Source organism: Staurois parvus, unplaced genomic scaffold (genome assembly GCF_062004578.1).
Source record: "Staurois parvus isolate SC_StPar_1 unplaced genomic scaffold, SC_StPar_1.0 ptg000414l, whole genome shotgun sequence".
Lineage (NCBI taxonomy): Eukaryota > Metazoa > Chordata > Amphibia > Anura > Ranidae > Staurois > Staurois parvus.
The window spans coordinates 3472577-3490229 of NW_028318210.1; the positions used below are offsets into that span (position 1 = coordinate 3472577).

The 17653-nt window shown below is 37.2% G+C and overlaps 1 protein-coding gene across 2 annotated transcripts in view; it reads left to right on the top strand.

The window, feature by feature from the left end:
- RGS6 (regulator of G protein signaling 6) overlaps positions 1 to 17653 on the top strand; it is a 577949-nt gene that overhangs the window by 528572 nt on the left and 31724 nt on the right. The window contains exons 15-17 of one of the 2 annotated variants that reach the window (XM_089686857.1): positions 2555 to 2741; positions 3914 to 4003; positions 16088 to 16141. In XM_089686857.1, coding sequence (XP_089542983.1) covers positions 2555 to 2741; positions 3914 to 4003; positions 16088 to 16141 — 331 coding nt within the window. The remainder of the gene's footprint in view (positions 1 to 2554; positions 2742 to 3913; positions 4004 to 16087; positions 16142 to 17653) is intronic. The other variant, XM_089686858.1, reaches the window with a different exon arrangement.

Here is a 17653-nt window from a genome sequence, read left to right on the forward strand (position 1 = left end):
GTGGTCCATCCTCCTTTTCACTTTGTTCCATCTCCCTATATGCTGGGATGCTCGGTATGCCTTGCTTCATTGCCCCATACCGGGCCTCTTGGCTCATCAGCAGAAATTGGCTTCCTATTTGTTTTTATCGGCCACTAGAACAATTGCTCAGGCCTGGAAGAGCCCGGTTGTCCTTTTTCAGGAGGTGCGGGATCATATGACCGCTATGATGCTCAACGAACAGATGTCGAGTATATGCAACGATTACCAGCGTAAATTTTCGAAAATATGGGAACCGTGGTGGCAATATGCCTTTCCCACGCTTCCCCCCGGCTAGTATGGGGGTTTAATGGCGTTTGGCATTGGCGTTCGGTGTTGGCGCTCTTGGACCCCTGCTCTTTGTTTTTTTTTTGTTTTTTGTTTTTTTTTCTTCTTTCTCTCTTTTTCTGTTAGTTTTTGGTGTGACAGTGGACAGCTGCCTTTAGTTGTTATAATCTGAGTTACATTAATGTTATTGTAACTTATGTGCCATTGCTAGCCCCTGCGTGGGCGTACCTTTTCCTTTTGCCTTGTTGGAGTTAGAGCACTGTTTTCTCTATTATGCTTTTTTTTTTTTTTATTATCGGTGCAATTGATAGCCCCTGTGTGGGTGTGTTTTGATGCCTCTGTTTATACTGTTTATAATTAAAATTAATAAAAACCATTGAAATATAAAATAGTGGTCCATCCAAAATAAACAGTCCATGACCAACTTTCAGATGTGAGCATGATTATTTCACACTTGCCTACTTGTCTATAGGCACTTCAGTTACTCTGACAACAGTCTTTCCTCAGTGCAAAGGAAACAGAAGGGCACTGGACTAAGTGAAGTATTAAAATCTTAGTTTATTACAAATTGTGCAACTTGCAACTCACTCAGAGGTCTGAGGAGAAAGCAGAAGCTTTGAAATGTGTTACCACATGCACGCAATCATGCTCCCCCATTGACGTTACTTTTGGTCCAACGCCATCTTGTGCTCCACGTTGCTTCCTGCAGCAGTTGGCCACTTAAGCTGGTTTGCTACCATCGCCCGGTACACTCTGTGGCTGCTGGATGCTTATGGAACCTTATGGGAGTCTTACCCTGGATGTGCAGATATGCATTTTTACTTCTAAAATCAGTGGGTTGCCAATTTCAAAATTTATAATAAACTAAGCTTTTAATACTGCACTTAGTCCGGTGCCCCTCTGTTTCCTTTGTTATACCCACAGAGTTTCAGCTCCACTTCCAAGGGTGCTGCCGCTGATGATTGCTTGCTTGATCATCTACAGTATACACATTGGACTTTTTGGGATTTTATGGATTTTAGCATTTTCATTTCTCCCGTGCCTACTGTTTTATTTTACATTGTCTCAATGGAAAACTCCCTTGACAAGTTTTATCTTCCAGGTTCCTAGGTCATGGTGCCCCAGTGTACAGAATTTTTACTGTAAAGTCTAAGTCAAGCCATTTTTTTTAGTTATTAATAGAGTGGTTAAGGGTTAGAGTTTTCCTCAAATTCTGTTCTGTCTGAAGCCTGTAACTTTTACAGGATATGATATACATGTACATCTGACAGAGATTTTAAGCCTTGCTTACTCTGATGAAAAAAAAATTAATGCTGTCTTTTTCCTTGGGAGATTTCCCTTAATGTCCTCTTTTGCCTGACACATGTCAAGTAGATAGGAATCAATAGGAAATTTCTTCTAGGACATATCTCCTATCTTCACCTTCTCTAATCTGGACCTTTTAACAAAACAGTACCCCTTCTAAGATACATGCTATACATTTGCTAATTAAAACAAAATAACTTAACAAAATAATTTTAAACCAGAGAGCAAAAAGTATATTTCCTTGATGCTCACTTGTTAATCCAATGCAAACGAGCAAATGAAAGGCCATTATTTTCACATCCAGGATATCAATGATACCATTTACATTCTTAAAGTATTATTATTATTATTATACAGTATTTATAAAGTGCCAATAGTTCGCTCAGCGCTGTACATTACAAAGGGGGACAGAACATGTGACAGAACAATACCAATACAATGCAAAACATGAGGGGATTGAGGGCCCTGCTCTTTGGAGCTTACAATCTAGGAGGGACGGGATAGTGGTACAGGAGGAGATAGCTGTGGGGGGTGGAGTGGTAGGAAGAGTGGAGGAGTATATATTTTATATGCATAATATGTATGTAAATATGTGACAGTGTGGTTAATAACACTTTACTTAGTGATGGCATTAAAATGTTTTGTTTTTACTAGTGCTATATACTCTCAGGACTCAAAACAGTTTTTCAATCATATGAAATTCACTTAAAAACACAACTATTCATGTCCATAAATTGTGGAGATAAACATTATCAAAAGTGAACCAATCTTTCCACTAGAGGACATCATTGTAGCATTTGATGTAGTTACATAGTTTAGTGTCTTTTCTAGCCCTGTCTAGTCTAGCCTTCTGAATAAAGGAAACAAATATTGTAATGCTAGTTGAACGGCAGTGATGATTTAAAATTGCTTAAAACACTTCAGATTTAATTCTTTTTCTAAGGTTTTGGCTGGTTGTCCAAGATCTGAAGAGGCAACCCTTGCAAGAAGTTCCAAAAAGAGTAGAAGAAATATGGCAAGAGTTTTTGGCCCCTGGAGCACAAAGTGCCATCAATTTAGATTCCCACAGTTTTGAGAAGACAAGCCAAAATGTGAAGGATCCAGGGAGGTACACATTTGAAGATGCACAGGTTTGTAATTTTCAGCAGTATGGTAACTATTCAAGTATGTCCATTTGTGATTTATATGAATCCAAAACCAAAGAGTTTTTGCCAGGCATAAACAGTTTGAAGTCAAATACATGTTTATGATACTGTTGGTACATATAGGAAGATGTGCTCAGAAACAAGGGTCACAGATGAACCCCATTTTCATATATTGACTTCAATTAGTAGTAGAATTTTTTTTCATCATGTCACTGACCTACGCTGCCATTCACTAAATGCATGTATGTGTACAGTATCAAAAATGAAGATGCAGTATATGTGTGTATGTTTAAACATATAGTTATTAGAAATTCTACCCATCAAAGTTTTTATTTATACTTTCACTTTAAAAAAAATCCTGGTGATGCTGCCATTTATTCAGAATTTTTTATTTCAAACTGAACACAACATATGAAAAAAGGGTTCAGTGGAGGCTCCTGGCTTGCTTTTGGGCTTTCAGGAGACAACAGTGTCCTCTCTCCACCTGCAGCAGCATAGTGATAGCACAGATTAGAGGAGTGGCACAGAGACTGGGGAGGGGGGATGAGTGGCAACATGGGCTAGTAGTAGAAACCTTCACTGAATGACACACATCCTGCACTGCATGGGCTGGATAGATCGTCTGCCTAGTGCTTGCTATGTATGCCTTTGAACAACCTTGCTGTCATGTAATGAAAAACGTTTATATTCATACAACAAAAGTATGGGAACATATTTTCTTCATTCAATGCTCTTATTGTATGGATGAAATATAAATATGGGAATGCAGTATATATTTTCCCATACTTTTGTTGTCTTTTGAATGGGCTGTCTTAACACAATGCACCACAAAAACGCCTTTTTTGTTGGGGCATGGAAGGCTTTGGGAAACTGTTTCTCTTCTCTCTGGACAAAACAAGCTATTAACCCTTGCAATGTGGGCACAGCCTCACTGCAATGGATATGTTTGTTATGATGAGTGAGGCTTAAAAAAGCCAGAGCTGATCAGACTGCAATTGTGTGCAAATGATGTATTGTCAAATTCTTTCCCTTGCAATTTTTGAATGTATTACAGGGATGCTCATTTACAATTATTCTGTTTTCATTTGATACTTTCTAAAAAGAGAAACCTAGCTATAATAAAATACCTTAGCTTGATTATGTGCGTTCTGTTGCAGGAGCATATCTACAAGCTCATGAAGAGTGATAGTTATGCGCGGTTTCTGCGTTCCAATGCCTACCAGGACTTGCTCTTGATGAAGAAGAAGGTAAAGTTGGAGTGTACATGCTTGCATCTTCCGCACATTACTGATTCTGGCCTGCTGCTTGCTAACAGTGTGGAAATGAGAACCGTGTCCCTTGTTTGTAAATTCATCTTTTTTGCACGAGGACTAAATGTCATCTCCCTGCCAGCTGTTTTACATACTACAATTACTTATCCCATTGCATAGACCAGTGAAATTTACATTGTCTGTAATTTTATATATTTCATACTGTTAGATCTGTTAAGTCTTTGGTCCATGGTCATGCAGATTTGGAATTTTAGAAAAGGCTGTTTTACTCCATCCAAAGCCATCTCAACTATTAGAAGGCATGATGTCTCATTTGTGGTGAACAAAAGGCCTTTTCATTGACCAGTCTTGTCCTTTGAAGTAACTTGAAACGAATGCTGGTATTAGTGCAGGATAGGATGTCTTCATGCTTATGCTGTATAGGCTCGCAAAGCATTTATGACAGGCTGCTATGCGTTGTGTGTTGTATATCTTCAACTGGGTAGAGCAAGGGCCTTATAGGTATCAGATGTTAATGAATGTAGTTTGCTACAAGTCTATCTACTACTGGAAAGTCATTTTGTTAAAGCTCAGGAACAAACATGCACATACTTCAAGGCTTTCAGGACTGATCTTATCTTCCAAGACCCCTTTCAAATGTGTACAGATTAGTTGGCCAATTAACTATACTAAACTGAGACCTCAGTGGGAGGAAATAACAATTCAGGGGAAGGAGCGCAATTATTATTATTTATGCTGAATAGTTTACCAATCCTATACATCATAATCATCTATGCTGCAGCTTTGGATGGTTGTTTCTGTCATTTATAAGGGAGTAAGCATTCTTCATGTGATTTACCATCCTAGCTTCCACTGAGTACCAGTCTATGTAGTTTTTGTATGATCCATGAGATCTGATTTCACTGACTAGCAATATGGGCAGAAACTTCCTCTTTGGTTCTACAAATATCTATTATTAAGAGATGGGTTGTGAACAGCATCACTTGCAGTTCCTCTTTTTATGCAAATTACAATATTACCAATGTTAGAGAGTGGTTGTACCAAGTCAATAATTATAATTATCACTCTGTCATAAGGACTAAAAACAATTTTTTCTACTTTGTACTCAGGTGGTTGAATTATTTGCTGGCGTCTTATTTCTCTTGGTGCTCTAACAGCTAGATTTGCCTATTGTACTTTATGAATTCACTTCTTCATTTTCATTACATTTCGATATAAATCCAAGGACAGAAGTCCTCCTGTTGCATGCTGTGTAATGTAGTGCAGAATACATATGACTGAATACGTAAATCCGTTAATCTGGCAGTTTCGGACAATGTTGACGAATCAGGTCAATGCCCTTCATTTCTGTGAATCAAAATTTTCCAACACTCCGGTTTACTTACATGCTAATCCACCCTATGTGCTAAGAATCATGCAGTGAATAAATTCTGCTTGTCTGGATTCATGAATTGCACAGTTTCCCACAAATCAAAGAAATGTGTATGTACATATTAAAGAGAATCTGAGAATCACAATTACTTGGAAATGATCAAATTCAATCAGTCTACTGATGTTTGGATTGATTTAGTCATCTGTTGTGGAAAAATCTGAGACCCCTTGTTAAGGTTGCAACAAATAGACATGGGTGTTGATTTACTAAAACTGGAGAGTACAAAATTTGGTGCAGCTGTGCATGATAGCCAATCAGCTTCTAACTTTAGCTTGTTAAATTAAGCTTTGGCTAAAAAATCCTGGAAGCTGATTGGTTTCAATGCACAGCTACACCAGATTTTGCACTCTTCAGTTTTAGTAAATCAACCCCATCACTGGGATCTAATGTGAAGGCATCTTGTTGCCTGAGTTCTAAAGAGATATAAAAAGCCAGTGGGTTAATTAGCTCATCAACAATATTGTTTTAAACTGTATGTATAAGCAAAACGTAGGGAAAGAGTAGAAGCTAAGACATGTTTTATTACTGTCTGCTATAATCCTGATCTAATGAGTTTAGTCGGTCTACTGATCTGGAAAAAGTACACATAGAAAAGAGTTCACACATTATTATGACTTATTTCAAAACATTCTCCAAGATTAGTGACTGATAGAGTAGGTAAAGTAGATTCAACATGGAAGCCAGACAACCAACATTTTAAAAAGGAAATTAAAAATGGCAGCACCCAGTTATCGCTCAGTGTTCGTTTTTTGTACAGCAGAGGCATAGCTAGAACCTTCAGGGCCCAGGTGCAAGAAACCATGAAGATCCCCCCTGACCCTGGCCAATGCCGTTCCCTGCAGGCCCGGGGGCCCTTCCCAATGATTCTGTGGCCCTTTACTCTCATCGAAGGACCCTTTCTTACGGTGTGGAAACTTTCACATGTTGTGCAGCGGGCCCCCTCTTGCTGTCTGGGAGGAAGCCTCTCCTGCCTCTAAGTTGCCCAGCTGTGATCTGTACTATGTAGGACGGAGCAGTCAAATTGACAGCTTATTCCTGCAGTTTACACTGGGAGATTGTGACTCTCCCTGTGTAACCAGTGTCATTTGTTGTCACAGAGCTATGATAGGAGAGCCACATCCTCTGTTTGTAATATGCAGAACTGAGCTATTAGTTTAACAGCTTGGGTTCTGCTCTTTATTAACTTTATGAATGAACACTATTATCGTAGCTTTCATTTATGAATTTCTGTTAAGTGTGAAAAAAAGCTTTTTAGTTTTTATGGCACTAAATTAAAGAACTCAGATGCTTGATATTGTTGAACTGGATGGTCTTTTTTTTAAACAGACTAACTATATAACAAATATAACTATTGAAGATGCTGAAAAGGACAGTGCACCTTGACATCTTTTTTTTTTGACATCTCAAATCAGGGAAAGTTTTCCTTTCATTCTGTCTTGTAGACAAAGCAAGAAATGAAGTTACATCTGTTTGAAGTGAGGAGAATGCCTTTTTAGACAGTTGTCACCAAAAGAGATGTTCCCACTGGAAGATTCCCCCTCTATTCTTGTGAAAAATGTTGTTTTTTTCCTTGCTTTATGTTTTGATGACAGTGGTTACCAGGACAAATAAAGATTGTGCATTTCCCTTATCAGAACAATGAAAAAGAGGGGTTCTGTCCCTTGACTACTCTATCCAAAGCCAACGAAAACATTTGGCTTAAGATACACTTTCTAATAGCTTAGAACAATACAGTTAAAAGTGGGTGAGCGTTGACATGGTTGTTGTTATGCTACTTTCTAGGATTAGAGTCAAAAGGATCAAAGCTTGTCACCACCTTGATTTTTAATGTTTGCTTATTGTGGCACACAAGCTTGAGAAAACAGCTAGTCAATAGATAAGGTGGATTGTTTTATGAGTTTGATTAGGCTGTTCTTACCTTTATGTCTGTTTGGCATGTAGTGATCTGCATGAGTAGATGTTGAGTATCTTTTGCACAGGTCAGTGTACTGCTTGATGTTTTTTGGTTAACAAATGCAACTGAAATCTCTTTAAGATGGGATATATGATTTTCTTCAATGGACATTATTAACATTCAAAATAAGGACTGATTTTAAGGATAGGATTCTTTTTCATTTTTGCTGAAATTATTCTGATGTGTCTTTTACTCTTAACAGTTTCCAAATTATTCAGGCAGTGGGATCAGTATTTATTAAACAACTGGCAAAGACTACATAGAAAGTGGTAGCCTGGTATATTTTTTATTTTCTGGGAATGCACTGAAACACATCTTTAGTTTTAAACATTGAACAAAAACCAGGAGCAAGGAGGTGCTTTGATGTGTTGGAAATTTGCAGCTTACTGAACAATGCCAAATCAATGGCTCAAAATATTGTATAAATAATGTAATCTTGTTTTCTTCTTCTTTGTTACATTATTTTCACACCTTAAATCTTTAGTTTTTAATTTAAACAAATGTTTAATTCCTGATGCAATATAAATGATGGTATCTTTTTTGTGTGTATGTGCCCTTCTTGCTGTTATACTACTTTTTTTGTCCAAGTTGTTTGCACACTCTATATTATTGGTGTTATTTTATGATTGTACTATCACAAAACCTCTCTATTTTTTCAGAGAGCGATTGGCCAGTCCGATAAATATTGCATTTTCAATTGTCTTTGTACCTATTGTTATTTTTTCTTTTTTTTTTCAATTCTTTATTTTAGCAACAATATGCCCAAAGGAAATACACAAAGTTGCCATTGTTACAACAGGTAACAAGTGAACATGTAAAACTACATCAGTTTAAACAGTAAACAGTAATTGGTAAAAAAAAACAAGCTAGTAAATTTGCTGAGAACAAGACGACCTGTTAGGATATGTGGGTAAAAGTAAAAAGGCTAGGACAGAAGTCACAGGCGGAGAGGGGGATCCCACTTTCCGCACAAAGTGATTTATGTTTTCAATGAGACACAAAGAAGAGTAAAGATGTGCAGGAGTAAGAAAAGGAGAGAAAGAGGAACATAACAAAATAGGGGGAGAGTATTTGAGAAGGGTGAAAGGGGCAGGAAACTGACTATCCCAAAGCCACCAGATCTCTGCTTACACAAAACGAGATGCAAGAAGCTCAAGGTATCTCTCAGAGAAAGTAAACTGAGTCCAGTAAAACCATGCCTTGTAGAAGTGGGCCTTTTGTTTCCTCAAGGATAATGTAAAGTCCACCATACGCATTATATAATTCACTTATTTAATACACTGTGACACAGCAGGAGGGAACAGGGAATTCTATTGTGCATTAAGGAGGTGCCTCACTGATGTGTGGCGGTACTTTTGTTTGAATATAAGAAGTTTTGTGAAGTATCTTTGGGGTTGAATACATAAGGACTCACTTAATGGCATGATATATAGGGGTACCGCATCCTGATATAGATAGAAACAAGAGCTAATACAAACTATTGTACTTTATTGGTACCCCAAAGATTCAAAAAACATCTATTTTAAAAAACACTATTCACAAAATCAAAAAATTATAAAATAACATACACAAAATAAAAAATGTTAACCCTTCACTTCACTTAAATATGAACTTCCCTATAAGTGATGATGCAGTACAATATTGTATATGTGCCACAAGGCACTCTCATAGGACATTGATGTTTTAACCTCCCTGGCGGTATGATTATTTCAGATTTTTGGTGCTGAAAGCGGTACCATTTTTTTGCATGGAAATATGTATTTTTTTTATTGTAGGCTGTAATTTTTAGGAAAAACTCACTGAAATCTGTCCGAACAAGAGTCTAGTAAACATCCCGGGTATGATAAAATTTGAAACACAAAATCATAAATTATAATTTAATAAATAATCATAAAAATAATATAAAAATAATAAAAAATTTAATTCAATAATATAATCAAACCAAAAACACTGAAATGTGAAATAGAGCGCCAAGTTCGCACATTGCTGAGCTCAGTCGCAAAATCGTTTTCAGTTTCTGATGACGAATTTCCCCCACGAATCATTATCACTCAATTCTGTAAGTGGTTCTGATTTACTATCGCTGTTCTCTAGCTGATCTAAACCGCTTTTGACCTAAAGGGACACTTTTTGGACCCCATGGACATTTCTCAGTTTCCAGGCAGAAAGAACAGACAAAATGCAGGCAGGGCACAGGACAAAGCACTAGGGACAATATGTATGTGAAATAGGTTGAAACAGCAATGTTTTACTGTGTAAAATGAAAAAAAAAAAAAATGAAATTTTTTAAAATTTTTAAATTTCCCGCCGCCGCCGGCGGCGGCGCCCGTACGTCCCGACGTCACAGGGACAGGACACAGAAGCCGGATGCCGGCATCGGCCGGAGGAGATGGCCGGGGACGCTGCAGGGGACACATCGTGGGAGCGAAGGGTAAGGTAAGTGAAGAACACATGCCGGAGCAGTGCCGCAGGGTAAGCCCGAGTGTAGCTCGGGGTTACCGCTTTTGGTACTGAAATGTTACCCCGAGCTACACTCGGGAATACCGCCAGGGAGGTTAAGTAACAGAAGGAGTCCAAATGTCTTCTTCCTTGACATGTTTTGCTGTGAACCACTTCTTCAGGCAGATGAAGTTATCATAACACAATTTCTAAATATACATAAACAAAACATTAATTCCATATGCAACAAAGAGAAAGAGAATAATTTAAAAATATCGGCAGATTCTGACTCACTAAAATACTCCAACCATTGGTAAGGTGATTCAAGGGCTTTCCAGGTGTCAGCACGCAGGTGCAAGCGTGGAACTGCATATCAAGTGGGATGCTAAAAAGCAGCTATACATGATTCATCAAACCACCACCATATAAAACCCTATAGAGAAAATATAATCCAATATGAAAGAAAGTCCACCTGTATACACATTATAAGATCTGTAGGGCAAGGTAAGACGTAATCCTAAAGAAAAGGCTCAGCTGGGGTTTTAATAATCCAATAAATCTAATAGTGATGTAATAGCTAGTTTAAGTACCCAACCCAAAAGCGGCAAGGACCTATACTGATATTACATGCACTGGAAATAGCATAGGTGTAATACCTATTAAGAACGAAGTGCTGCTAAGTACTTTCCTTTAGGTGGTGGGCTAAGGTATAGGAGGCATGCAGCTGGGTCCTGTTCAACAGACAGTCCAGCAAGGTCATGAATCAAGGCATAGAAATCTCTCCAGAAAGGATGTATCTGTAGACATGACCAAAAAATGTGGAATATCGTACCTTTAGCGGTGCCACATCTCCAACAGTCAGGACTGATGTGTAGGATCATTTGGTGTAGTCTTTCTGGGATTCTATACCACTGGATTAGGAGCTTATAGCCTAATACCTGGAGCCTCAAAAAGATGGAAAACTTGGGTGTAAAAAAGAGAATGAACTCCCTTTGTTCAGGTGTCAGATGTAAAGCCAAATCTTTTTCACATTCAATGAAGAAATGGGGGACATATTTCTCTGGAGGAGAGAGCAATGCAACATAGGCAATGGAGAGGCTGCGTCCGAGAGGCATGATCAAGGTGCAGCTATGTTTAAATGAAGAGAATGGTGGAACAGAGGCTTACTGTAGCAAGAGGGAGAGTAAATAGTGTCTAATTCGGTAAGCCAGGCAAGTCAGCAAAGGAGTGGAAAGAATAGATTGGATGGTCGGGAAAATTTTCAACTTCCTGAAAGTCTTGTATCTAAATTTGTTAACCATTATAAATGAGCCAAATATAGCATCAGTAATCACCTGTGGGAGCTCCAGGTTCACAAGCACTGGATATATTGGAGAATCTGGCCTCAAATTGATTATTGTAAGAGAAAACTTAAGGGTGATTTTATGAGTGGCACCTAAAATAGGGTGGTCTTACGCTGAGGTTGGTCAAGTATTCTGTAGCCAGGGAATAGCCTTTAAAGGAGCAAGAGACATAGCCAAATCCAAAGACACCGAGGTCTTGGAGGTAGCATGTTTGCACTAGCCCAATATCCTTGCCAAGTGGGAGGCTTGGTGATAGCGAACCGGATCTGTTTGGATAAACTGAGAATGTCAGTTTTAATTGGGGACAGTCAGCTTAAAGAAATCATATAAGCTCTCGCATAACCTTGTACAGAAAATAAGGAGAAACAGCTATAGAGAGGGCTTGGAAGAGGTACAAGAGGCTGGGGAGCACATTCATTTTTTAAATACTTTTTCTGCCAAACCAGGTATAGGAGAATGAATGCCAGCATCATAAATACTGGCGGATAGTTGAGAGCAATGGAGGGAAGTTTTCCTGAGAGACAGTGTTTAAAGTGCGTGTGAGATACCTTTATTAATTTATTTAACATATGAAAGCATTTACGTTAGTCTGAAATGAACATTTACACAGAAAATGAAATGCTCTCTCATAGGATGCACATGATTTAATAGCAGTATAAGGCTATCTCACATAAAGTCGGATCAACAATTAAGGGAGATGCACATGGGAAGGGCAGTTTACCACAGTTGTAAAACAAAATCCCCAGCACTAATCTGCCCACTATTAAAGATTGCCTAATTAAAAAATTGATTAACTAATGCATACATTTCTTTAGTATACATGGACCTCATTTATAAATTGCATCACATGGTCCTACTTTTTAATCGTAACACTGTTATATTATGGGTTGAATAATAGGGAATCTTTGTAATTGATACATTTGTACAGTCTTTTCAACATGAAGTAAACCTTGAAATAGCCTTCAGGTTTCAGCAAACACCTGCCATTATTATATCTATTCCTCACATAGTCATTAGTGGAAAACTGCTCCTCACATTGGTGTTCGTTGGGAAGAATGACCCTCTTAAAACAGGTAATATGATCATCAGTGTCAATAGTTATTTACCTAAGAGGCAGAAATTACTCATTGCTTCAAGAGCCCCTATAAACCCTAGAGTTCTAGTGACGCTGGCTGAGAAAGGCTTCATAATATTTAAAGTAAGGATTTAGTATAATTAAAATACTTGTTTTTGGGCCTTACCTTTTAATTTTGGAGAAAGTGTAAAAATGTACCCATTGCCATGTGCAGAGTAATTTTAAAGATATTTTGTAACTTTCTAACACTATCTATAAAAAAAAATTCTGAAATTGTGTCACAAGAATAAGGACTGCATACTAATACTCTTTTTGAAAAAGGAAACAAAATAGTCAGAATAGGTGCAATTCGAAGGAAAATTACCTCTGAAGAATATTCACTGATAGATTTCTGACCTTTGCTTCCTTTATCATTTTGTATCAGTATGTGTCCCTTTGTATTATTAAACTAAAGATTGTGCTTATAGTATTTGGTGATCAAGCAATGTGTGAGTAGAGGGGAACTCTGGGTAAAGCTCTTATACTTTAAATTCCTAACTAGCCTAGCTTAAAGAGGATATCCATCCAAAAATATGATTATCTTATTTTACTTCTGACTAGCGTGGAGGAGACTGACCTAATGTACCCTTCTTTTAAACAACAGTGAAACATTCACCTCATTAATTTTGCATCATTTGCTGAACCTGATTGTCATATGAATCTTATTTTCAAAGGGAATTTTCACTTATCTCAATAAGGTGAGACAGAGTCAAAATTCACTTTGCAAAGAATACCCAATCATATGCAAGGAATATCTAAAAAATACAGGATTTTTGCTTGCATGTGATTGGATGATTAAAGTCAGCACAACTTCACCTCACTCACTAAGCTAAATCAATTTTCTTTTTGCAAAGATAATTTTCATGTAGCTTAGTGAATGCACATGATTAATTATTATTTAACAAGTTAAATTTCACTTTCTCATCATTCACAAACTTAAGTGAAATTTCTTTTGCAAATTAAAATTTCACTTTGCAAGGTGAAAATTACCTTTGAAAGCGGGTATCTTTTACTCCTGTAGTAAATCGGGGTGGGAGACTGACTTTGTTTAAGGAAAGTAAAGAGATAGGGGTCTATATATATTTTTTCACACAAGATGGACACAACTTCACCCACAATTCACACAGGGGTTTATTTACTAAAGCTGGAGAGTCCAAAATCAGACTCCCTTCTGCATAGAAACCAATCAGCTTCCAGGTTTCATTGCCAAAGCTTCATTGAACAAGCTGAGGTTAGAAGCTGATTGGTTTCTATGCAGAAGGGAGTCTGATTTTGGACTCTCCAGCTTTAGTAAATAAACCCCACACTGTCTAATTTGACTCAGTTAGGAAATGTGTGAATTCTGGGTGAAAGTTGTTAAAAGAAATTTTAAAAAGACCCCTATGTGATAGAAAAGGTTCACATTTTGTTTTATCATCTTAAGTATTATCCGTAGCTTATTGTAACATGACTGTAGCTGGTGTATCTCTACATTTGCAGGTGTCAGCCTGAAGCTCGGCAGCTGTTAAATACCACACATGCAAGGCATTCTGGCTTTTGTAGTTGAACAATGATTAAGAAGCCTAGGTTGTATGATGTTTGTGTGAAGGTTACAATAGAACAGGTTTAATGAAGTTTTCCTTGGTTGAAAATGCTTCATTTTACGTTTTAGTAATATAAGATAGATTATGCAACTATACTCAATCATTCTGTAGCTTTGTCTTATAGCTAAGCATTACTGCATTAATCTTACCTGCTTTCGGCAATATCAGCATATATTAAACTCTGCAAGTCTGTGTGCATGTTTGTCAGCTGCTTGGATGTTAATTGTATTAGCTTCCATTCATAATGTTTGGTAAACTTGTGGCTGCCTTGCTGTGGTCCTCTTTTACTCATGCATAGTGATAGTGTGCACACTTTTTTCATACTAATTTACAGAGTATGTTATACATTGAGGTAAAAATGATCTTTAATGGAAATTAAAATGTACTGTGAACTTAGTTCACAGATGAATATTTTTAAATATTGGCAATGTTTTTTAGTACCATAGACTAAGTTTTGTTACAATTAATATGTATCAAGTATAGAATTAAAAAATATGCCAACCCTGGCTTAAAATAATGCCATGCAAAATTAAACAAATGATTAACAGTAATAAAATGTAGTACTCTCTATATTATAGGTACCAATGTAATTTAAATGCATATTCCTAAATTACTAATTATATTACTGTCAATATTTAAAATTTGTCAATAACAACATTGAAATAAGAATTGTCATGTAGAACAATAATTAAAAAAATGAAAGTTTGTCATAATCTGTTCCCATATTTAAAATTAAGGTTATAACCCATTTAATAATTTATCATTAGTAATAATTATGAAGAAAATGCAACTTTATACATTATTGTCCCAGTATTCCTGTAGTATCCCATGGATACACATACGGGCTGCTTTACTTACTCAACCTGAATCAGTGTTTACTTCAAGCTTGGCTAAGGCTAGGGATACACTGACGATTCCATTAGAGCTGGAATCAAAAGAAGTGGGTTGGATGCTGCTGGCTGTGAATCAATCCAGAAGACTGAGGAGAGTGGAAGCAAAAAAAAAAAAAAGTAATTATTTTTTAATTTTATTTTAATGGATTAATAATTTTTAACTGGAAATCTTCTTTACAAATTATTGGCAGTAGTTACATTATGTTTACATCAATGTGTTGATATTGAGATAATAGGAGATTGAGTAGGTTATTCTCTCTATAACAAAAATGCAATCGCCAGTACAGCCCTAGCCATAATCAGGTTCTTAGACCTAAAACTGAGTAACCAGGTCATTTTAGTGCAGCTATTTTGAGAAAAAAGTGTAATGTGATCTGTGTCCAAATATGTATGTGTAGGCACTAAAGCATTTATTTTGTAATCAGCAAAAACGAACCTGTCTGGTAGCCTTAACAGCACTGATGCAACAGCCCCATTTTACACTTTCGTCTTAACTTCCCTAAATGCACATAGATCAGGGAAGAAGCCATTGTACTGATTTGCTATCATAAATAGAATCACAAATGTTCAAAAAGTCTAAGCACATTTTAAAAATAAAGAGACTGGCAGAACTATAGGGCAAAGCGCAAAGTGTAGTATGGTGTGCAACACAGCCACTAATCATTTTCCTTTATTCTGTGTGCTTTTAAGTGGTAACATCCAGGGGCAGACTGACAACTCATGGGGCCCCCGGGCAATAGGGGATCATGGGGCCCCTGTGTCCTAGCCCAAACTCAAAAAAGCCTACGAAAAAGGTACCAGGGGCATCTCATGGGGCCCCCTACTGACCCCGGGCCCTCGGGCAGTGCCCGAGTTTCCAAATTGTCAGCCTGCCCCTGGTAACATCTAAAGTGTTACTGAACAATAAAAACATATTCACTCTGTGCATCCTTATATTAAATGGACCAGTAAATATTATGCAAACAATCAAAGACTCTTAAATAATAGTTGTAATATACAAATACATTTGAAGACATTGAACTACAATTAACATACAGTAACTCTAACAATGGAGGAATAATTTCAAAACCAGAGAAATCTCTGATAGTAAACAAAAATAAATACATAAAAATCATGACATTACTGCTTTTGCTACTGCAGCAAAGAACATTTAACGCTACATTTCTAAATTTGCGTTTCACTGTTTTTGTTTTTTTTTTTGCTTTTCTAACATTGATAGCTTAGTGAGCACACACACTTCTAAAGGTTGAAGGCTTTTTCTCCTGTATTTTTTCTTTCCCAAACCCCTTTTTGTTTTTTAAGACTGAGAATGAGCAAGGGCGTAGAACCTCCCTAGAAAAGTTCACTCGCAGTGTGGTAAGTCTTGGAGGGGTCATATTTTAATTTTTGCACACTTGAGCTGTTAAATAAAACAAAAGAAAATATCAGTATGTTGTTGCTTGCAATTTTGTGATTCTATATGTGATTACATTTTCATTTATATTGCCTTTTTTGTCAGAATGTTTTTGTTCTTGTGTTATGCCTGTTTGCCTTTCTCAGTTTGCTTTATTAGAATAATACTGAAAACTATTAAATAGTTTATTACAAGATTAATTAAAAAAAAACAACATGTACTTTTCATTTACATAAAACTTTATATATAGTTTCTTAAAACATTCTGTCATATCTGTATGAGTTTATCTGAATGCGTTTGTGAGATGTATTTTGGTAGTATGAATGTATATCTTTACAATGACCACACTATATAGATCTAAGGAAAAAAAATTACAGCTGAAAGTATACTAAACAACATTACTGTAATACATGAATAATTTGCAAGGTGTGACCTATAATGCAGATTACAAGAATGCTGTTAATTGCTTCTTCCTTTATGTGATACTTCATTTATAGCCTTATATCAAGTGAATGATTTTCTAAAGGCAAATACACTGTTCACTTTGCAAGCAAAAGTGCACCTGCAAGGCAAGCTTCCCCAGAGCTTAGTGAATGTAGTGAAGCTTCGCCTTGCAAAGAATGCACAATCACGTGCACGGAAAAAAGAGAAAAAAAGAGCATTTTTGCTTGTACATGATAAAATGGTGGAAGTCAGCAGTGCTTCACTTTATTCACTTAGTTATGGGGAAAATTCACTTGCAGAGTGCAACTGCACAAGTCTTTTTGCCTTTAGTAAATCAACCTTCAAGAGTTTAATACTTTAATATTAGTGTATTAAAGAAAGACCTCTTGCCTAAAATATTCATGGGCTATCATAGACCAGTGGTTTACTAAACTCAAATAGGCTGTCCACTTTGCAAAGGAATTTTCCTTAGCTTAGTGAATGTGGTGAAAATTCACTTTGCAAAGAATACCCAACCATGTGCTTGTCTTGGATTGGATTAGATGATGGAAGTCAACTAATTCACTAAGATAGGTAAAATTCCCTTGCAAAGTGAATAATCTATTTTAGTGATTTAACCAATTTGCATCAACAGTAGTAGATGTGAATTCATCAAGGCACAGAAAAAAGCAGGACTGGCAGCAAACGATTTGAGCAGGGGCATGCAACCTTTCAGAGCTTGAGATCTATCTACCCTTCATATCACCCTTCCCCCCCCCCCCCAGTGTAGTGTCTTCTGCCCCCTTCACATCACCCCCCCCCCACTGTAGTATCCTCTGCACCCAAATAGCTGTGTCCTGTGCCCCCAATAGCAGTGTCCTCTGTCCCTTTCACCTCCCCATGTCAGTGTCCTCTACCCCTTCACACCTTTCCACACTGTAGTATCACCTGTCCCCTTTATACCCTCCCTGTAGTGTCCTCTTCCCCCCCCCACCGACTGTAGTGTCCTCTCAACCATCACACCCCCCCTACTGTTGTGTCCTCTTTCTCCC